Genomic DNA, 22,930 nt, shown 5'->3' with positions numbered 1-22,930 from the left:
ATCTGTGTATAGTTCTGAATAAAATTTTTCGATTATTTCTAGCATTTCCAGTCTTGTTCTACAGAGAGCCATCTTCATATTTTAATGCAAAAACCTTCTGTCTTGTAAGCTTGCATTTTATTAATCCCTTTGGTTTCTTCAGTTGCCTTTTTCACAAGCTTCACATTACAGTGCTGCATTTCTTCTTGGAGACATTTTCTTATGGTCCCACAAAGTTCAATGTACTCCAGTTTATTACTGAAACTTTTATTAAATTGTTCATCGTTTGTTCATTAAATCAATAGTTAACATCAACATCAATAGACTGTACAAAAATCTTTTCCAGCGGTGTTATAAATATAGCAGATTTAAGGATGTTTTTCACTATTTGTTCATTTTGATCCATAATATTCATCTCTTCCAAATCTTGCAAGAGAAAAGATATTTAACAGATTAATCTCAAAATTCCTGTTCTCCTCTAAAAGCTTATCACTCTTTATTTTATTTTTATTTTTTGTGACATCTTTATCATTTTCATATGCTCCTTTTAACCATCTATCCTCACTTTAGCTTGTACCATTCTATTGTCGCTTCCAATGTTAAAATGATTTTTTATTTTTATTTTATTTATTCATTTGTCCAATACACAATACATATGGAAGAGAATAGACATGAAGTAATATATATAAAGATAGTATGTAAAAATAGAGAAGATATATGAAAGGAAGAAAATATATATAATATATGAGATAAAGGAAAGACAATTGGACAGGGGACGAAAGGCACACTAGTGCACTTATGTACGCTTAGAAACCTGGAGAGGTCAATCGTGGATAGTCTAAGGGAGAAATGTTGGGGGTTAGGGGTTGACACTATTGAGTCCAGTAATGAGTTCCATGCTTTGACAACTTGATTGTTAAAGTCATATTTTTTACAGTCAAATTTGGAGCGGTTAATATTAAGTTTGAGTCTGTTGCGTGCTCTTGTGTTGTTGCGGTTGAAGCTGAAGTAGTCATTGACTGGTAGGACGTTGCAGCATATGATCTTGTGGGCAATACTTAAATCGTGTTTTAGGCACCGTAGTTCTAAGCTTTCTATACCCAGGATTGTTAGTCTATTTTCGTAGGGTATTCTGTTTCGAGTGGAGGAGGCTCTTATGGTGAAATATCTTTGGACATTTTCAAGGGTGTTGATATCCGAGATGTGGTATGGGTTCCAGACAGATGAGCTGTATTCAAGGATGACCATTGCAGAATATGGTTTTATCACTTGACATGATATAGTCAATTTTGCTTGTCCATCCCAGACACTCTTCCATATCTATTTTCTGCTAGGTTTTTTTCTTGTAAATCCAGTTCCTGTCCTTCAGCAAAATCTACTACTCTACCGCCTCTATTATTTCTTTCACCACTTCCCTATAGACCAGTCACTTATTCTCCAGGTATTGTTGTTGCATTAAAATTACTCATTAGTATTTTCTATTGGCATTTTCCTTATGTTGAAGGCAGGCCACATCTGATATAATTATGTGAAATTAAAATGGAAAGCACTTAAAAATGGAAAGCTTGTAAGCCAAAATTTATTCTTTTTAAAAAGCAGTCCAGTGTAACCATAACAAAAACTTGTAAAGTTAAGGATTCAATTTTTTTCTACAAAGAAAAGAATTGTACATGAGAATTTGTTAAAAAATATGTCTGAATATTAAACTTTAAATAAGCATGCTAGATTTATCTGCTAAAATCATAAACATTGTAAAAATTATGAAATCACAGATACTGAAAATTACTTTCAGTTTCAGTAAACTTTGTGACAAATTCTACAATTGTATTCTTATTGTGAGACATACCTGTCACTGATAGACACCAGAAAATCCTTGGGAGTGGATGAGAATAACTCATGATTAGCAATATCCAGCTGTTTTACTTGTATGGGTTCACACAATTCAACAACAAACCTTTAGGACCAATTAAAAATTATATTATGAACTACATATTCAAAGCTATTTCTCAAAAAACAGGTAAAACTATTGACTGAGCCAATAATCATTTTATGGCAATTGATCCCAGAAATGTACTTCAAAATAATATGAAAAAATTCTCAAGTCATTGCTTAACATACAAAGAAAGCATCAGCAATACAATAAAAATCACTGTGCAAAATAAGGCTTAATAACAATTTATCATATATAAGATTATCTTGGGAACATTTTAACTGCCATACTGTTTCTTCATTCTCTTCACTGCCAAATATATCAAGGAGATGCATGTATTCTATAAAGAGCACACATGTTTTCAAATAAACTCTTTTTCTCTCGTAAAAGTGATTATGGGACTGCAGAGCTAAGACTACTGCAATACTATTCAAAACATAGTCTGGATAGGTACATTAAAGAATTCTGAATAAAGATAAAGCCAGTTACAGCTTTCCCAAATCTTAACAATAGGAAATTTTAAATACCTGGATTGGAAAATAACCTTAAGATGTGTTCTTGAATTGAAAGAGTAACACATTTATGGCATTTCCAAGGACTGCCTCATCACTACAGGCAGATTCTTAGACTGAAAAATACCAGGATTATACGCTAATTTTTTCCAGCAAGATCATCCAAAGTGTAATATTGTCAGATGATAGGCCTCCTCAAGTGGGAAGGAGCTCCAATTCTCAAGAAGAATTGAGGAATTTTTGGAACATTAACAATGTCAATGATGTAGCAAGATTAAAATGTTCTGATTTGTAATGCTCCTTTACTCGCAACCTAACAACAGAGATTAAGGGAGAAGGAAGGTGGAGGGATAATTAGAATGTATGGGGAGCTGAAACGGAGGTAAGGAGACCCAAGACTTGTACAGCCTGGCTGGCCACCTAAAAGATTGGTCTAAGCACATGCTGGTTTACCAGTTCCTAGAGGGACTAAACAAGGAGCTATATGAGTTCTGGTGATGCAGTAGTTGGACACACGACTGCAAGCTACTTCTGCTGACTGCTAGCTGCTTGCAATTTGACAGTTTGAATTTCATCAAGCTCAAGGTTGGCTCAGCCTTCCAAGGTTGGTAAAATGAGGACTCAGATTGTTGGGGGCAATATGCTGACTCTGTAAACCACTTAGAAAGGGCTGTAATACACTGTTAAGTGGTATATAAGTACCACAGCTGCCTATCAAGAGGTGCCACGCAATTTGGGGGCATGGTACCAAGTGGCTATTTAAGTAGAAATTGATTTCATGGAGTACAGCGATCACCCTGTCCAAGAAACCTGACATTACTGAGTGGCTGAGAAGTGATCAGCTCCTAGAAGGAATAGGGGGGCTGCGCCCATAGTCGGGAGGAAACCTCGCTAAAGCCCAGGAGCTTGCTTCCACTGTGGAAAGGAGGGCCACTGAGCAGCCAAGTGTCCCGCACTGTAACTGAAATACACTCCTCCCACTCCAAACCAGCCCAAAAGAACCTCCCCTAATGAAGTTTAAGGAGAAGGCACACATGGGGCAGGAGGCTGGGGAGTTCTCAGTCCAGCAAGGAAGAGTCTTCTACAAGAGTAAACAGTGAAGGGGAAAATGACACGATAATAAGTGGCACCATCATCCCTATGATGGCTAGGATGGAGATTCTGGTGTTCTCCTCGGGAGTAAGGATGGTGGTGGTGGTTCTCATTGCCCTATTGGACTCAGGGCGCATGAGGTATTTGATTTGCTCCCAGAAAGCAGAAAGGCTAGAGATGAGACTGAAAAAACTGAGACAGCCTATGGCATTTTTCCAGTTGGATGGCTCAATAACTGGCAAAGTGCAAGCAACCTGCCTGACCAGCAAAGATCAAAGCTGGAACCCATGTAATGACTATTCACCTCATTGTAGTCCCTTAGATGACCAAACCCATGGTCCTGGGGTTACCGTGGTGGAAAAAGTGGAACCTGGATCAGTGAAGCGGCTGCAAGAGCACTTTCTCCGAGCGCTTCGGGAACGCCTGCCCTGCCCCATTCGCAGCCCCTTTGCTGGGAGAGCTTTCGTCCAGGAGGGGCTGCAGGAGGGGCAGGGCAGGCGTTCCCAAAGCGCTCGGAGAAAGCAGTCTCACAGCCGCCTTGCTGGGAGCACTTTCACTGAGCGCTTCGAGAACGCCCACCCTGCCCCTCTCGCAGCCCCTGTGCTAGGAGTGCTTTCGTCCAGGGCTGTCAGCAAAGGGGCTGCAGGAGAGGCGGGGCAGACATTCCCAAAGCGCTCGGAGAAAGCGCTCTCGCAGCCGCTTCACTGGGAGTGCTTTCGCCGAGCGCTTCCAGAATGCCTGCCCCGCCCCTCTTGCAGCCTTTTCATTGGGAGTGCTTTCATCCAAGGCTGTCAGCAAAAAGGCTGCAGGAGAGACGGGGCAGGCGTTCCCAAAGTTCTCAGTGAAAGCACTCCCAGTGAAATGGCTGCAAGAGCGATTTCTCCGAGCGCTTCGGGAATGCCTGCCCCGCCTCTCTTGCAGCCCCTTTGCTGACAGCCCTGGACGAAAGCGCTCCCAGCAAAGGGGCTGCGAGAGGGCCGGGCAGGCATTCCCAAAGCGCTAGGAGAAACCCCTCCCACAGCCCCTTCGCTGGGAGCGCTTTCCTGAGCAAGCCCCTTCGCAGCCGCCTCTCTGCTCCAGCCCCGCCCTCCCAAGGGGTGGGGCTGCCATGTCCCGGCGGATTCCATCCCTCTGGCCAGGACAAGAGGATAGTGGCGGTGGCGGCAGTTTCCCTTTGAGAAGCAGCAGCAGCGCCGGGAATGTCACGTCAGCCCCCCCATCGCCACCCCCACCCCCCAAACAAGGATCCGAATGCCGGCAGTAATGGGCAAAAGGGGTGAGTTTTGGGCTTGCACGCATTATTCGCTTTTCCATTGATTCCTATGGGAAACATTGTTTTATCTTACGAACTTTTCACCTTACGAACCTCATCCCGGAACCAATTAAGTTCGTAAGACGAGATATTACTGTATTACCTATGATTTTTATTAAAATCTATACAAAAATATGATTGTAATATAAAAGAGAAAATACAACAATATTTCAAAAACGTGAAGTACCAGAGGAGATAAAAGTACTAGAGGAGAGAAAAAACATGCTAAGTGAAGATATTAGAATGACTAAACTAATAGATGCAATCAAAAGTTGTGCTTATGATTTTACATAAGCTGTTTTTCCCCTATTCCCCCATCCTATGGAGTTTCTTTCTAGGGTAATAATCAGACAGAATGCAATAAATGTTCATAGTTACATATATTTTTGGATGACAACAGTATTTATCAGAGAATAAGAAGGCACACAATAGAGTATACACACTTAAAGAAATGTCTGCACAGCAAGCTCGCAACATCCTTGAGCATGCTAGGGCTAGGCAAGCAGCCAGCACTAGAGTATTCCTGTCATTGTGTGTCTGTTTACCCTCTTGAAATATCTTCCTCAATATTGTCTGGCGGGACCCAGGGGAAGAGCCTTCTCTGTGGTGGCTCCGACCCTCTGGAACCAGCTCCCCCCTGAGATTAGGATTGCCCCCCCCTCCTTGCCTTTCGTAAACTCCTTAAAACCCACCTCTGCCGTCAGGCATGGGGTAACTAAAACATCTCCCCCTTGCCCATGTTGTTTTGCTGTTTGATTGATTGTGTGCTTGTTTTTTATATATATTGGGATTGTTTTATGAATTTCTTAACTTAAAATTGTAATTGGATTGGTGGGCATTGGATTTGTCACTATGTACTGTTTTTTGCTATTGTTGTGAGCCGCCCCAAGTCTGCAGAGAGGGGCGGCATATAAATCCAATAAATCTAATCTAATCTAATCTAATCCAATCTCTCTGCGAGAAGGAGAAAAATGTGTCAGGAACAGGACAATGAGTAGGAACTGATTGTAATAGCAAACAGGTGACTGAAAGGTACTGCAAAGTACATAAGTATGCACTTTAGTCACAAAGTTATTTTTCTTAACACCACTGTAATTTCAAATGGTTGCTACAAGACAGTTGAGCAGCAGCAGCACCGGGAATGTCACGTCCATGCCCCGCCACCAAATCGCAATGCTGAAGAGGTCGGTGAACAGGCCCTGAAGGGGCAGAGCGGTCATCCCCTCTGGCGCCGTATTGTTGGGTGGCAAGCTCAGGTTGGGCCGCCTCCACAGCAGCAGGCAGCCCCTGTGTTTCCATCTTGTGGGTCCCTTTAGCAGTGGCTGAAACTGGAGCCATAGGGCAGAACTCAGCCAGAGAGAGATCGAAGAAACCCAGAGCGTGGCGCGCAGGAGAGGAATCAATCCTGCTCAACCGGCTATAAAACTAGGAACCGGTGGGGAGGAACGCAGCTACAGAGAAGCGGGCGGGTGTCCCTTCGGCGCTCTGTGCCCAGCAGGCCTTTGGAGGAGGCCTGCTGGGCGGCCCTGCAGGAGGGGGTTCGGCTCCATCCTGGCTCAGGAGAAGCCTGACTAATGGAGGAATTCTGGGAGTTGAAGTCCACTAGTGTTAAAACTGTCAAGTTTGAAGACCCCTGAGTTATTTATTTATTTATTTATTTATTTATTTATTTATTTACTTACTTACTTACTTACTTACTTACTTACTTACTTACTTACTTACTTACTTACTTACTTACTTACTGGATTTGTATGCCGCCCCTCTCCGAAGACTCGGGGCGGCTAACAGCAATAACAAGACAGCATACAATAATTAAGAGTTAGGGATTAGGAGTGCAAGGGTCTTCAAAGCTGGCAAGATTAAGCCTTGGGGACTTCAACTCCCATTCCTAAGGTAGCATGGCTGGTGGAGGAATTCTGGGAGTTGAAGTCTACAAGTCTTGAAGCTGTCAAGTTTGAAGTTTGTAAAAAGTGTCCATAGTTTTAAAAAGTATACATTGTTTTAAAAAGTATACATGGTTGTAAAAAGTATTCTGCTACACTGGTATTTTATTAAACAATATAATACTACACCATTTGGTTCAGAATACTTTTTTCCTTGTTTTTCTCCTCTAAAATCTAGGTGCGTCTTATACACCGAAAAATATATCAATAATGAATCATGTATATTGTATTTATGATGTCTAGCACTGTTTCTTGAAATCTTCTTTTACTTTTACAAAATAAATTCTTCACTCGATAGTTACTTTACTGAAAATGCACTTACCAGATTTTAGTACTGCATGGATTTAGCATATAGAGGTCCATATTTTCTATTAATATTGCTGATGTACTCTATTAAAAATGAAAACATAATGCATTAGCAGAAACTGTAACATAGTTGTTGTGATTCAGTCTGAGGCTCCTCAGAGAACGGCTGGCATTCTGCCGGTTCCATGCTCAGAGGAGGAGGATGAGGAACAGGAGGAGGAGGAGGAGGAACAGGCAGACGGGGAGGAGGAATTGCAGGCCGAGGAAGAGGCAGAACAGCCTGAGGCCCCCGGGGTGGAGCTCTCCCCAGCGAGTAGCCTGGAGTCCTTAGATGAGAACGCACAAGCCATCATCGATCTCAGGCAGAGAAGAGCAGCACAACGAAGGGGACAATTAGCCAGGTATTACCATCCCTAATAGGCAACAGCTGGGTTTGGGTGTGGTTCTCCCCAGAAAGGCTGAAAAGGCAGGCCCGCCCTTCCTGTATTGTGGAGAATTATCTTTTGGGAGTCCTGTGACCTTGCTGCAATCCTTGGTGTCTCTGATTCTGGCTTGTGGCCTTGAAGGCTGAAACCTTGGGGGAGGCGTGGGTCTTATTCTCTACAGTGGTGGGTGTGCCAGCAAGAAGCCTGTTGTATTGTCTGGCTGTCGTGACTCTTCTGTGAAGCCTCATAGCATCCCAGTGTGTAAGAACAGTTTTTTCTCTGTGTTTGTGTTCAAAAATATAAAGTGACTTTGCGTTTTACCAGCGTGTCTGGCTGCTTTTTTCAGTTGGTGCTGAAGTCTGGGGGCACCCAGACAGAACAATAGTTAATTATTTTTTGGGATAATGCATCATTATACATATGTATATATATAAATTCAGATACAATTAATAGCAGAATTACAAAGTATGCACAATTTTATGTTTTATTTCAAATTAAAATAATCTTTGCAAGTTGTTTAAGATCGATTTTTTTTGCTTGTACTATCACTTCTCAATGAAACTAATGCTGTTCTTTATTTCTGACAAATGACAAGCTGATTTATTCTACAAGCAGCAGTGGAAATATCTTACAATGTTGATTGAAAATTAGACTTAGTTGTACAATAAAGTATTACAAATTTGATTGCAGCTAAATATATTTATTAGAAACAAATGAATCCACATTCAGCAGTTTTCTAAAAATATAAACTATAGCATTGTTAGATGTTATTACCTTTGCTTCTGGGTTGGCTGCCAGTATTTTGGCACCACATTCAACTGAAGCATAATTATTTCTATTTTTTTGGACTTTTTTGGTAATATGTTGACCTCCATTGGAAGAAAGATGCATTGACTGACCTGCATACCAGACAAAAATGTACCAGATAATTAATATGAAACATTTTAAATCTTTATTACCAAACTCTGAAGCTAAAGTAACTCATAAAAGACCCGTTGTACCTACCTGAACGGTCTTCTCGATGCACTGGAAGGAGAGTCCAACATGGGTTATTTACCAATCCTATTGGTAGAGACTGAGTTAAAAATTTACATAATTATTAGGCACCGCCCCCACACTGCTCCCATGAGCCCAGTTTTAAAAACGAAAAAACCATGTAAGAGGATAACCAACTTTTATTGCTACAACCATAACGGTAACTTCCCATCTCCGGCGACCCTGGAACTCAACATGCCGGGTGGGTTTGGACTCTCCTTCCAGTGCATCGAGAAGACCGTTCAAGTAGGTACAACGGGTCTTCTCCACTGCATCTGGAAGGAGAGTCCAACATGGGATATGCCAAAGTTCTAAGACCCATGGGAGGGAGAAGGTCTTGAAAGGGACGTTGGAGATGAACAAACTTTCTGTAGTACACGTCTACCAAATGCAGCCTCCGCTGATGCGAACGAATCCAACTTATAATGTTTAATAAACGTAGACGGTGCTGCCCAGGTAGCCGCTCTGCAAATATCGTCTATGGAAGCTTGCGTTGTCCAAGCTGCTGACGCGGCTGCGCTCCTGGTTGAGTGGGCCGTTAGTCCTGCTGGGGCGGTGTGTCCTCCCGCTCCATAGGCTTCCGTAATACAGTCCTTCAGCCAACGGCTGATGGATTTGGCTGAAATTCCAAGTCCCATTTGATGTTGAGAAAAAGAGACAAACAATTTCTCCGATCTCCTGAGTGATTCAGTTCGTCTGATATATATTTTCAGGGCCCTTCTGACATCGACTTTATGCCATCGTAGCTCTGAAGGGTGATTTCCATGTGTGCAGAAATTTGGTAGGATCAACTCCTGTTTCCTATGGAAATGTGTGTTCACCTTTGGAATAAAGGTGGGGTCTAACTGGAGTACCACTCTGTCCGGATGAAAAATACATAGGTCCGGCCTCACTGAGAGGGCTGAGAGTTCCGAAACTCTGCGTGCCGACGTGATTGCTACTAAGAAAGCCGTCTTTATGGAAAGAATCCTTATCGGGATCGTCCTCAGTGGCTCAAAGGGTGGTTTTGTGAGCGGCTGAAGAACCAGTGTGAGGTCCCAAGATGGAAACCTTCTAATCGGGGGTGCGTGTTTGTTTGCAGCACCCCATATGAAGTCTCTGACTAGTGGATGTTGAGCTAGTGATCGAGCTTCTGATGTCTGGACCATGGTGGAAAGAGCCGCTAGTTGTCTCCTCAGGGTATTAGGGGCCAAACCCCGTTCTATCCCTGCCTATAAAAATTCCAGTACCGTAACAATGGATGCATCCCTGGGATTTCTGCCTTCCTTCTCACAGAATTTGCAAAAGGCCGCCCACGATGCCTGGTAAATCCTGGAAGTGGAAAGACGCCGTGCGGCCTGTATCGTGTCAATGACCTTCTCCGGCAACTCCAGATGTCTCAGTCTGTGCCGCTCAAGTGCCATACGGTTAGTTGTAGCCATTGGGGGTCCGGATGTTGTAGGGCCCCTTGGCTGAGGGAGATGACTTGGTCCGGGATCCTCCACGGTGGTGATCTGGACATCGCTGTCAGGTCGGCGAACCACGGGCGGCGTGGCCAGTGTGGTGCTATCATCAGCACCTCTGCTCGCTCCCTCAGAATCTTCTCCACCACTCTGGGAATCAGGCTCACTGGAGGAAACGCGTAGAGCAAGCCGGGTGGCCATGGTGTCAGTAAGGCATTGACACCCTCTGCTCCCGGTTCCGGAAACCGCGAATAAAACCTTGGCGTCTGAGCGTTCTGACAAGTCGTGAACAGGTCTACCGAGGGCTTCCCGAACTTGTGAGACATCTGCTGGAATATTTCTGGATCTAGTCTCCACTCCGACGGATCCAATGTGGTCCTGCTGAGCCAATCCGCCTGCGTGTTGATGTCTCCAGCAATGTGTTCCACAGACAAGGAAGCTAGATGCGCTTCGGCCCAGTTGAACAGCTTGTTTGACTCTTCCATAAGGCGGTGCGACCTCATACCCCCTTGGTGGTTCAAGTGAGCTCTGGTCGCCACGTTGTCTGTTAAGATTAAAACGTGTCTGTTCTGCACAATCGGAAGGAAAGTCCGTAGAGCTAAGTGTACCGCCCTGAGTTCGAGGAAATTGATGTTTATGGGGACTAGGTCTGCAGGTGACCATGTGTCCTGAGCCATGTGGTGGCCGATGTGTGCTCCCCAACCATAAAGACTGGCGTCTGTGGTAAGGATGACTTTGTCCTGCCTGTGGAACGGCGATCCCTTGCGAATTGCCTGGGATGTCCACCACTTTAGGGATTCCTTGACCCCCCCGAGGCAGCTTGACCTGTCGGTGAGAGTGACTCGCCTTTAACCTTTGCGCTGGTAGTAGGAACCACTGCAAGGTTCGGATATGGTGCCTGGCCCAAGGAACAATTCCTATGGCCGACACCAAAGTTCCCAGAATCTTTGATAGTAGTGACAGTGGAATCCGTCTGTGATGGTTGAGGCTGGCGATTAGGCGCTGGATGTTCTCTAGCCTCTCTGGGGAAAGCGACACTGTATTGGTTTGAGTGTCTATAATGGCTCCCAGATGTTGAAGCCTGGTTCTGGGTGTCAGTTGGCTTTTCTCCATGTTTCTGGTGAAGCCATGGCCTTCTAACGTTCGTATGGTCTGAACCAAATCCTGTCTCGCCTGTGCCGGGGACCTGGACAATATAATGATGTCGTCCAGGTATGCCATCAACCTTATAGCGTGTCCACGCAGGTGGGCCGTCAGACCATCCAGAAGCTTTGTGAAAGTTCGTGGAGCTGAAGAAAGGCCAAATGGCATAGCTCTGTATTGGTAGTGCACTCCCTCGGAGCAAAAGCACAGGTATTTCCGGTGTGCCGGATGTATGGGCACGTGAAGGTATGTCTCTTTCAAATCGATGGAGGTCAGAAGGTCTCGAGACCTGATTGAGGCGAGAATGGTTTGCAACGAGTGCATATGAAATCTTCGGTATTTGATGAAGATGTTGAGTTGCTTGAGGTTGAGGATTAACCTGCAACCTCCTGAGGCCTTGGGAACAATGAAGATTCTTGAATAGAACCCTCTGCCCCTCTCCTGGGGCGGTACTGGTTCTATGGCCTGGATCTCCAGCAGGTGTGTAATTTCCTCTTGCAGTTGTTGCCTCTTCCGAGGATCTCGGATGATCAGACAGTGTATAACTCGATTGGGGGGACGTCCAATGAACTCCAAACGTAGACCTCCCGACACTGTGGCAAGGACCCACTGGTCGGACGAAGTGCTGCGCCAGGGGGTACTGAAGTGCTGCAGCTTCCCCCCGATCGGCAGCTGGTTGGTCAAGTCATTTGGACCGGCGGAAGCCTCTTTGGTTGCTCCCGCGAAAGGGCCGCCTGGACTGTTGGTATCCCCTGGGTCGGTCCTGGAACGACCCCCGGTCGCTTCTGAAGGTTTGTTGCGTGAACTGACCCTGGTTGAAAGGTCGTTGATGCTGTGCCATGTGTGCGGAGTTATCCCAACGTGGCGTTTGTCGCCTCGTATAAGGGGTGGACCTCCGGTCCTGTCGTCTGCCCGACTTGGGAAGGACTTTCCTCTTGTCTTTGTCCTCTACAAGGACCTTGTTTAAGATGTCGCCAAAAAGCGTCGAACCTTGGAACGGGGCCGATGCCAATCGCCACTTGGATTTCAGGTCCGCTGGCCAGTTCCTCAACCACAGGAGGCGACGAGCCGATAAGGTGGTAGCCATCCCTCTGCTGGAGAACTTTGCCGCGTGCAAGGTGGCGTCTGCCGAGAATTCTGCTGCCGCCAGCAGCTTGCTCAGATCTTGGCGCAACCTGCCCTCTTCTGGTCCCAGCCGAGATTGCATCTCCTGGAGCCACAGGATCGATGCTCTGTTCAGGAAGGATGCCACTGCTGCTGCTCGAAATCCCCAGTTTGCCATCTGGTGGGCCTTCCGCAGGAGTGTCTCCGCCTTTCTCTCCTCTGGTTTCAGCTTTTCTCCTGTCTCCGAGGGAACCAAGGCGCTGGAGACCAAGGTCACGACTGGTTCATCAATTGGCGGGTACTTGAGCAATTTTTCCACCTCCTCATCGAAGGTGTAGAATTTCCGCTCCAGATTAGACGGGCCCTGGGCCGCCGCTGGGTACTGCCATGGTCTCTTGACTCCTTCCACAAATATGTGGGATGCTGGAAAGTGGTCAGACTCAGGTTGGGGCTCCCTGAGGAGAGTGGTTGAGGTCTTGCCCGCCTCCTCAGCTGCTTTAGCCATCCCAGGTAGGTTCATTACCTGCTTGGCCTTAAATAGCAGAGTCCTAAACAGGGTTGGCTTAAACAAGCCTGCCGGAGTCGGTTGTTCTGGGGGTGCCTCATCCTCAGACAGGTCATACTCCTTTTCACTGTCCTCTCCTAGCAATGGTTCCTCGGAGAGGGACCCCAAACCCGAGGGGGGCGGTGCTGACCATACGTTTCTTGCTGTTTGTGCTGGCTGTGGGGCATACTGGTTGGCTCCAGTTGCTATGCCCTGCGAGTAGACGTTTGCAATTAGTTCCTGCAAATCCTGTGGCATGTCCTGCCATGTATTCGCCTGTGTCCTCAGTCCTGCCGCCGTGGGCGTGAATGTGGCTGAGGGGCCCTGTGGATCTCTCCTGGGGTGTCCAGTTGACCCAGGTCTGGTCCATGAGGAGGCTGGTGAGGGGGCCACAGGTGGCATCGCTGTATAATGCTGGTCTGCTGACCAGTCCCCTTCATGCCTAGCCCCAGATAGGCCAAATGGCGATAATGGAGTCATTGGTTCTGGGGTCAAGGTCTGCCTCTGGGTTAGAGGGACCGCTGAGGGAGAGCTATGCAAGGCCGCTTCCAACTTTTGTTCTAAGGCCTTGATGCGTTTCTCGGCCTCTTTGAGTGAAGAGGCTGAGACAGGGGACTGCGATGCTTTTGACTTATCTTTAGCCTTCCCTTTAGGCTTGTCCTTTGGCCTGGTCGGGGATGCAGGCTTCTCGCTGCCAGGCTGGTCTTCCATCGTTCTAGGCTCTCTGGTGATCCAGAAACTCCTCGTTCGGCAGGAAGAAAAAAACCTCGTCAGCCAAATTTGCTTTAAAAATGGCGTCTCACCCCGAGAGGCTCTGCGCCTGTGCTCTGAGGTCTGTGGCCTCCTCGCGCCAAGCAGCTGCCGGAAGTGCATCCGGTTAGCGCCAAAAGGGGAATCGCGCTCAAAGTGGCCCCAAGATGGCGCTGCCCATGCCGCTCGCGGCTCGCCTGGCCGTTGGTGTAACCGGCCGTTCGTGGGCTTCTGGCCGCTCCTTGCCGCACCCCTGCCAAGTCCTGGGCCGTCCTTCCCGGCTTCTCGAGCCCTTCTTCGGCGGCTGCAGCGGCGGGGGGGAGGGCTTTCCAGCCATGGCGGGCGCGTCAGCGTCCCTGGCGGCGGCGGCGGCTTTCCCAGCCGCCAAACAGCTGATGGGCACTGCTCCGCTTTCCTCCGGGAGCCTCTCCTCCGATAGCGCCTTTGAACCTCCCAATGGGGGGGGCGGACCCCCCCACCTTCGGCTCACAGCCCTGGTCTGGCCACGGAGGTCAGGGACCCCAGGCTGGGTGCTCCTTTTCGGGGAAGTTCCCTCGGAGGGAAGCAAACCCCTGAGGAGAGCGTTGGAGATTGCTGCCCGCGGAGGGTAGCAACCCCATCTGTCTTCCTGTTCTTCGTTCCAGTCCTGTAAGGAGACAAAAGAAAGAAACATTAAACAGGTATAAAACAATTTTCTAACATTTATTGCTCTTAGAGCTAAACTCAGTATGTCTCTACACTGGGACTGAGTTTTTAAAACTGGGCTCATGTGAGCAGTGTGGGGGCGGTGCCTAATAATTATGTAAATTTTTAACTCAGTCTCTACCAATAGGATTGGTAAATAATCCATGTTGGACTCTCCTTCCAGATGCAGTGGAGAAATTAGCATTTTTCGATATTAATAATTTATCATCAGTAATTACCATACCATATTATCAACTACCTGTAATTATTCTGAAGTCTCTTTTATTTTAACTACATGTTAACACCATATTAGGTTTAACAGGTATAACCTGAAGTGATGATATCAAAAGATTTATAAAATCTCAATTGTTATTTAAAGCTACTATGCAGCATAAGGTATTGCAAAAGCTCAGTCATGAGATATAAGTAATAGGGCAGGGGTGCCAAACTGGCAGGCGATGGACTATATTTGTCACATGCAGGCCATGCTTACCTCGGCTCTAAAATGGCAAAAATGGTGCAATACATTGCAATATGTCATGTGACTTGATCAAGTTTGACACCTATGTAATAGGGTACCCATCAGAAGTTTACAAAACACTGAAAATACTGGGGATAAAAACTGTTCCCAGAAGCACTGTTTTCTACTAATTCAAATTCCTGGTGGATAGATTTTTTTCTTTAAAAGTTTAAATGTATCATAGTTCATTACTTTGTAGAAGTCTGTTTTTAAGAAACATATACAGTGTTCCCTCGATTTCCACGGGGGATGCGTTCCGAGACCGCCCGCGAAAGTTGAATTTCCGCGAAGTAGAGATGCGGAAGTAAATACACCATTTTTGGCTATGAACAGTATCACAAGCCTTCCCTTAACACTTTAAACCCCTAAATTACCATTTCCCATTCCCTTAACAACCATTTAATCACCATTATTACTGGTACTCACCATTGAATAAGACACTTAGTGATCCTGATATTTATAAACATAATTATTTATTAACAATATTTATTTTTTTTTGTTATTTATTTGCAAAAATTATTAGTTTGGCAATGACATATGATGTCATCGGGTGGGAAAAACCGTGGTATAGGGGGGAAAACCGCAAAGTATTTTTTAATTAATATTTTTTTTAAAACCGTGGTATAGGCTATTCGCGAAGATTGAACCCGCAAAAATCGAGGGAACATTGTATGCTACTCTTACATTTTATTGTACTAAACGTATTTATTCTTTACTCAGAAATGATGGTACATAAATCTTTCTAAAATAAATCAGTAATTTTCAAGGGAAGGGTGGTAACATCAGAATCTGAACAAATTACTGATACCTATTATTTATTTGAATGCCTTCTCTTTATCTTGCCATTACACAGAGTCATCAAGCCAGAATCAGATTACAGTGGTACCTCTACCTAAGAATGCCTCTACTTACGAACTTTTCTAAATAAGAACTGGGTGTTCAATATTTTTTTGCCTCTTCTCAAGAACCATTTTCTACTTACAAACCCGAGCCTCCAAAACTATAACCAGAAAAGGCAGGGAGAAGCCTCTGTGGGGCCTCTCTAGGAATCTCCTAGGAGGAAACAGGGCATCTACCCTCCCTGTGGTTTCCCCAATCGCACACATTATTTGCTTTTACATTGATTCCTATGGGAAAAATTGCTTCTTCTTACAAACTTTTCTACTGGTCACTGGAACCTGGTCACGGAACGAATTAAGTTCGTAAGTAAATTAAATTTAAGTTCGTAAGTAAAGGTACCACTGTATGTCCTAATTTCCACTTAGTTTATCTCAGCTATGACTGTCCTTGAAATATTGGAAGGTCGCTTTTTATGCCTCCCTTCAGCCTTCATTTCATACTAAACATACTAATTGTTTTAATTTATCCTCCAAATTCTGTCTTTGTTTTTGCTCCATACTCCATCAGAAGGGGTATTCACCCCTTCTGCTCCCTGGGAGGGAAATTGAGGGAAGAATCTTGGGGGCTGGGAGTTCTCTGGGGTTGTGAACAAGTCGACCTGTGGAAAGTTTAAGCGGTTCATGTTGCAGAAGAAGGATGGGTGCAGGTCCACTTCTATCTGACTGAGCCAGTCCGCCTGGGTATTTGAAACCCTAGAGATATGGTCTGCTGAAAGGGACAGTAGGTGCCTCTCTGTCCACAGCCCAGTCTGAGCACCTCTTGCATCAGAGTCCACAAGTGGGTGCCACCCTGCCGATTAACATGGACCTTGGTGGTAGTATTGTCTGTTAGGACTAGGATTTGACAGCCGGCTAAGAGACGTTCAAAGTGTTTGAGGGCCACCAATACCGCCCAAACTTCCAGCCAGTTGATTGAGGCTCTGGACTCCAGCTGAAACCATCGGTCCTATCTGTCCTTGCAAGTGGGTCCCCCAGCCAGTCAGACTTGCGTCTGTGGTGACAACCACCCTGTCTGGATCCCAGAAAAGGCAACCCTTGAAGATTGCTGGAGAGTGTCACCAGGAGAGGGAGCAGCAAACTACCGGAGGGACTAGGACTCTGGATGCTGAGGTGCTATGGTCTGCTTTCTGGAATGGCAAAAATAACCACTGAAGATCCCTAGAGTGTAAGCATGCCCAAGGGGTGATGGAAATACAAGAAATCATTATCCCCAGGAGAGTGGACAATAGGGCCAGGGAAACCCTACACTCGAGTTGTATGTGAGCAACAAGATTCTTGATGCTGTTCTGTCTCTCCTGGGAAAGGGAAACCCTACATTCTAATGTATCTATAATGGCTCCAAAGTGAAGAAAGGAAATAGACAGGAAGAGGTGGCTCTCCTCCAAGGTGTTGGAAAACCCGTGTCATCAGAGCATGGAAATGATTACCTGGAGATGGCGCCTCGAAAGGTGATCAGAGGACACCTGAACTAGACTATCATCCAGGTAACAATGGATGTGCACGGGTAAGGACCTGAGATGGGCTGCCACCGCTGCCAGGACCTTCGTTAAAATTCTGGGGGCAGAGGAGAGGCCAAAAGGGAGATCCCTGTACTGGAAATGCCTACCTGCACAGCAGAATCAAAGGTATTGCTGATGAAGATGGTTAATCAGTATATGCTGGTAGGCCTCAGTCAGGTTCAAGGAAGTCAGGAAATTGCTCTGCCTTACACACCCCAGGATAGAATGCATCTTGAACCATCTATATTTGATATAACGGTTCAGACACTTTAGGTCTAAAATTGCCTCCATGCCCCCAGTGGAATAGTACCCCTGTCTCTGATGGTCCAGGGGAACCTGCTGGATGGCACGAATGTCCAGCAGGTGCCGGACCGCTTCATCCATAAGGTTTTTCTTGGAGGGCACTCTGGGACATCAGTTGAAAAACCTTGGGTGAAGGGAGAGAAACTCCAGAGAAAGACCCTGGCTAACTGTTTCCAGTAGCCATCTATTCTGGATGGCTTGTTCCCACACAGAGGCAAAGGGAGCAAGCCGACCCCTATGAGAAGATTGGGAAAGACCCTATCTGGAATGATGAAAAGTGCACCCCTCTCCTCCCCTGAAAGGTTGTTTGAACTGCCTCCCCGACCTGGATCTCTCCATCAGCTGATGCTGCCTAGATCCAGACTTATCTTGGGGCTGGAAGAAGCTGAAACCCTGGTTAGAGGCCTGAAAGGGCCATCAGGAATAGGGGGACTGGTGGAAGTTGCCCTTCCAGGAAAGAGATGGTAGCACCTTCCTTCTATCTCGAGACTCAATGAGGATAGGGTGCAAACCATTACCAAACAGATGTTGTCCCTGAAACGGGGCGGTGGCCAGGTGCCACTTGTGGTGGATATCTATGGACCACTGATGAAGCCAGTGCATATGCCTTGCGGTCATGGATGCCAGTATTGCCTTGGAGGCGAACCAGGAGGCATGGAGGGTAGCATCTGCTGCAAACTAGGTACTGCAAAGACCTTCTTTAGGTCCTGTATGTTGGATGTAGAAATCTGCTCTTGGATAAGAAGCCAGATCAATGAGGAGCACATGAAGAAAGAAACCGGTAAAGATGTCTTCACTGGCCAAGCGGCTCCTTGATGGGCCTTAATAAGGGCTTGTTCGGTCCTTTCGTCTTTGGGCCTCAACAGCTCCTCCGAATCACTCAGCATGGTGGTCGGAGAATGCAGGGCTACTACTGGAACATATCACTGGAAAGACAGTGAGGAGGGAGGCCAACTCCGGACCCATGTTGAAGTATTTACGATCAAGCAAAGATGGCATGGGTCAATCCGGACAAGGCCTGATGTTAGAGATGCAATTGTGCACTGCAGCAGAAGCCAAGGCTCTACTGCCAAGTGCCCAGCTGGTATAGCACTTATTCGAAAGTCCAGCAATCAATCAAATAAAAACTCACAGAGAGGCATTCCTTTGATGTAGCCAAGATTCAGGAAGGGATAAATGGTAGCCACATCCACCCAGTCTGAGGACCAAGTTGAAGCTGGATTCTAGGAGCACTGATCTAGCAAAAAGTAACAGACTCGATCCTCATTCTGAGTGGATGAGAACAACCCATCCTGAAGGCTGGCTCCACCCACAATGAAGAATGAACCTTAACTGTTTTCTTTTAAAATAAGAATTCTGTTCACTTTGTTTAAAAACAATTAAACTCACTCTTTACTTTTTCCACTTCCATAACCTGCTTCTTCCATTCATCGAATGTGGGAATATCTCCTGGGTCCTTTGGGGTTATTACCGAAGTAGGGTCAATTTCTCCTGCTTTTCTCTATACCAGGCAGCAAAACAATAAATATAAGGTTTGTTGATATTAACAAAAGATCAGGATCATATGTAAGCAATGTGATGCGTACACAAATGATCAGTTTATACTGAACTGATTGTTTAAAATATAGGCTATCATTAGGTCTAACAGTTAATTGGCAAGTCTATTGTTCTGCAGAGCTTCCAGTTGTATTTGGAACAAGTATTTGAAAATAGCTCATTTTAACAAAAGAGACTATTAAATAATTGTATATCCTATACCAGTGATGGCGAACTTTTTTGATTCGCGTGCAAAAGGGCGGGGGGTGGGGGGGCTAGCATGCATGGCGTGCCCACACCCCTTCCCTCCCCCTGCGCATGCACAACCCCCCCCCCCCCCCCCCATGGTATCCTCCTGCACATGTGCACAGGCTTTTCTGAAGCCTGGTAGGTTAAAAAAATCACCAAATTGACAAACTGGAAGTTCGGTAAAACGGCACTTCCAGTTTGCGTTGTGTTGGGTTTTTTTTTCACTCCCAACCCCATAGGTATGTTATCACCAGAAAGTAGAAAATTCAAAAAGCTTGACATTCAGAGAAACCAGCCCTCAATAGACACATAACGTTAAGTTTTTATCCGCTAACCTGATAGGCATGTATCATGCCAGACGGTAACAGATATCAGAGAGAAAGTAGAAGGGAGCTTGTGAAATATCACTGTGCCTGAGCATCCTTTCAACACCCGGACACTTGTGGGCAAGGGTATAATTCACGTGGGTACATTAACAACCCTCCAATCCCAACAAGAAATGAGAGCAGGCGCGGAAATCCCACCTCACCTTGTCTGCAGTTACAGTGGATTCAATCAACCCAGATCCTGCCGTCCGGGTTTCTGCAAACGTTGGGCTGGCCACGCTGCAGCTAAAAAGCCAGAGTTAAAAAGAAGGGGAGGGGGCAAGGAGGGCTCTGTGAGGGAAGGGAAGCACTCCTCGCCCACTCCCTTTCTTTTTAACTCCGCTTTTTAGCTGCAACCGGAAAAAAGGTGGCAATTTAATTTCAGCGCTCCCCCTCCCTCACAGACCCTCCTCATCCCCTCCCTTTCTTTTTGTTTGCTGCTTCTGGGGCTTCAGGGAAGCTTTCCTGAAGCCAGGAGGGCGAAACTGCCTCTCCTAAGACTGAAAATCAGCTGGCCAGTGCGTGCATGCGCTCTGGAGCTGAAACCTAGCAAGGTCTGGCGTGCCCTCGGATATGGCTCCGCATGCCACCTGTGGCACGCGTACCATAGGTTCACCATCATGGTCCTATACCAACAAATATTTTATCAACTCATTATCCTAAATGAATCCAGGCAAGAAACTACAATAAAAGAGAAAACAGAGCATATCCAATTTGAATTTTTTTTATGTTATTCATGTAATACTTTTGATTTAAAGTATAAAAATACATTTATTTCTTTTCAAGTTGAATTGCTCATTATGCTCTACTGAGAGACAATTCATAAACCTCAGTCACGCTTAAGACTTTTATGTGGAGAAAGACTAGCAATCTTACTGCAAAATCTACAGAAAATGTATTTCCAGAAGTCCCTTTAGAATTTGGGACACCAAAAGTTCCCTCTTCCTGGTTAATGCTATTTTACTGTGCTGTCACAGCTGAAAATGGCTTATGTAAATAAAAGAGAAAGTCTTCTCAGTTAAAAGTACCGTATATACTCGAGTATAAGTCGAGTTTTTCAGCCCCAAAAATGGGCTGAAAAACCCAAACTCGGGTTATACTCGGGTGACTGAAAAGTCACCACAAGAGGGCGCCCGAGGGAGCCTGGCAGGCATTGCTGGCTTTGGCGCCTCTTCCCGGCTGAGGTAGCTTGTGCGCGAGGGGGAAAAAACCGGTGAGGTGGGTGTGCTGGATTCTTGCTTCTGTCTTCTTGACACCCCCCCCCCACCTCACCGCACCGGTTTTTCCCCCTCTAGCGTGGCATTGGAGTTGTTGGCTGCCTCCTTTGCTTACAGTTTTTTCCCCCTCTCACGTGCAAGAAAAGGAGCCAGCCAACCACTCCAACGCCGCGCTAGAGGGGGGGAAAGCCAGTGAGGTGGGGTGGGGGGATGTCGAGAAGACAGAAGCAAGAATCCCCCCCCCACACCTCACCAGCTTTTTCCCCCTCTAGTGCGACGTTGGAGTTGTTGGCTGGCTCCTTTGCTTGCGCGTGAGAGGAGAAAAAAGCCGGTGAGGTGGAGTGGGGGTGGATTCTTGCTTCTGTCTTCTCGACACCCCCCCACCCCACCTCACTGGCTTTTCCCCCCTCTAGCGCGGCGTTGGAGTTGTTGGCTGCCTCCTTTGCTTACAGGTTTTTTCCCCTCTCGCGCGCAAGAAAAGGAGCCAGCCAACCACTCCAACGCGTGGAGGAGAAAAAACCGGTGAGGTGTGGAGGGGTGTCTAGAAGACAGAAGCAAGAATCCACACACATACACCCCACCTCACCAGCTTTTTCCCCCTCTAGCGTGGCGTTGTTTGCTGGCTCCCTTGCTTGCCTGCGAGAGAAGAAAAAAGTCGGTGAGGTGGGGTGGGGGGTGTCGAGAAGACAGAAGCAAGAATCCACCCCCACCTCACCTCACTGGCTTTTTCCCCCTCTAGCGCGGCATTGGAGTTGCTGGCTGGCTCCTTTTCTTGTGCGCGAGAGGGGGAAAAAACCTGTAAGCAAAGGAGGCAGCCAACAACTCCAACGCCATGCTAGAGGAGAAAAAAGCCGGTGAGGTGGGGTGGTGTCGAGAAGACATGAAGCAAGAATCCACCCCCACTCCACCTCACCGGCTTTTTTCTCCTCTCGCGTGCAAGAAAAGGAGGCAGCCAACAACTCCAACGCCGCACTAGAGGGGGGAAAAGCCTCACAATTTGAAAGCATCAACTTTCTTCAGTATTTACCATTGTTTTATTGTTTTCCGTGTTTTTACAACCCAGAAAACAATTTTCCCCACAATTTTTTTAAACAAAGTATAAAATAAAGCAGGAAGAGTTAATGCCGGAGTTAAAGCAGGAAGAGTTAAAATAAAGCTAGTTTTTCAAATGAGACGAAGTGTTAACTTGCTTAATTTTCAATAAAAAACAAAGTAAAGCTGTGAAACAAATAAATAAGTGGAATAATTATTTTAATGTGAATTACAAAAAACTGCTTTGAATATATTTGAAATTTTTAGTTAGCTATAGTATTCCACTTTTAAACTGTAGCTATTTAAATGGATTGGAAAAGCTTAGTAAATTTGTGTAATTCAAATTCTTGATAACATTTTTCAAAGTCAGAGAGCAGTACTTAGAAACAAATTGGTTCTTTTTTAACAGAGGTCTTTGCAGTCTAAATATTATTTAGTAATATATATTATGCTATTATTATTATACTATTATTATTACTATTATAATATTAAATAATATTTAATAGTATTTGGAAATAACCTAAATATAAAATCCAAGAGAAAAGGGGTCATTGGAATAGTTTCAATGGGGGAGGAAAAGTTTAGTTACCTCTGTTCTTATGTTACCCGAAGCATTCAAAGCAGACTTTGGAGCTGTCTTTTGCTCACTTGCAGAAATTTTGGGATCAAATTCTGATTTCGTTATCTTCCCTTTCCTTTGTGAAGAAATATTTTCTGTATGCTGACCTACAAGGCTATAAAATATGTAAACATTCAAAACAAAGATTTCCGGCTACTTTGTCATTAACAATTTCCTACATTGTGATAAATTATTATATAAACATATGAGTATATAAAATACAAAGTATAGAACTGCCACTAAGGTGACAAAAATCATTTCAATACTCACCCCTCTGGGGAAGTGACAAGCGAGGAAGGCTCTGTCTGAGAATCAGTTTCAAGTGCCTCATTTATATCACAGTCAGATTCTGACTGTTCAACTTCAGTAGTGCTAACTATAAGGATATCAGCACTAGAATTTTCTATTGCACTAAAGGGAAGAGGAAACAAACCAAAAATTTAGAATGCAATTTAGACACAAAAAATAACATTACACTATAAATATGTTA

The 22,930-nt window shown here is 45.5% G+C and overlaps 1 protein-coding gene across 4 annotated transcripts in view; it reads right to left on the bottom strand.

The window, feature by feature from the left end:
* Window positions 1-22,930, bottom strand: part of SUCO (SUN domain containing ossification factor) — a 279,446-nt gene that overhangs the window by 165,257 nt on the left and 91,259 nt on the right. For all 4 annotated transcript variants that reach the window (XM_070746846.1, XM_070746847.1, XM_070746848.1 and 1 more), the window contains exons 5-10: window positions 22,711-22,851; window positions 22,411-22,555; window positions 18,812-18,923; window positions 8,274-8,398; window positions 7,091-7,158; window positions 1,826-1,933 (exon numbers count right to left, since the gene is read on the bottom strand). In XM_070746846.1, coding sequence (XP_070602947.1) covers window positions 1,826-1,933; window positions 7,091-7,158; window positions 8,274-8,398; window positions 18,812-18,923; window positions 22,411-22,555; window positions 22,711-22,851 — 699 coding nt within the window. The remainder of the gene's footprint in view (window positions 1-1,825; window positions 1,934-7,090; window positions 7,159-8,273; window positions 8,399-18,811; window positions 18,924-22,410; window positions 22,556-22,710; window positions 22,852-22,930) is intronic.

Source organism: Erythrolamprus reginae, chromosome 3 (assembly GCF_031021105.1).
Source record: "Erythrolamprus reginae isolate rEryReg1 chromosome 3, rEryReg1.hap1, whole genome shotgun sequence".
In the NCBI taxonomy this organism is placed as follows: Eukaryota; Metazoa; Chordata; class Lepidosauria; order Squamata; family Dipsadidae; genus Erythrolamprus; species Erythrolamprus reginae.
The sequence above is the reverse complement of the archived record's forward strand: the minus strand, read 5'-3'. Positions and strand labels throughout refer to the sequence as shown.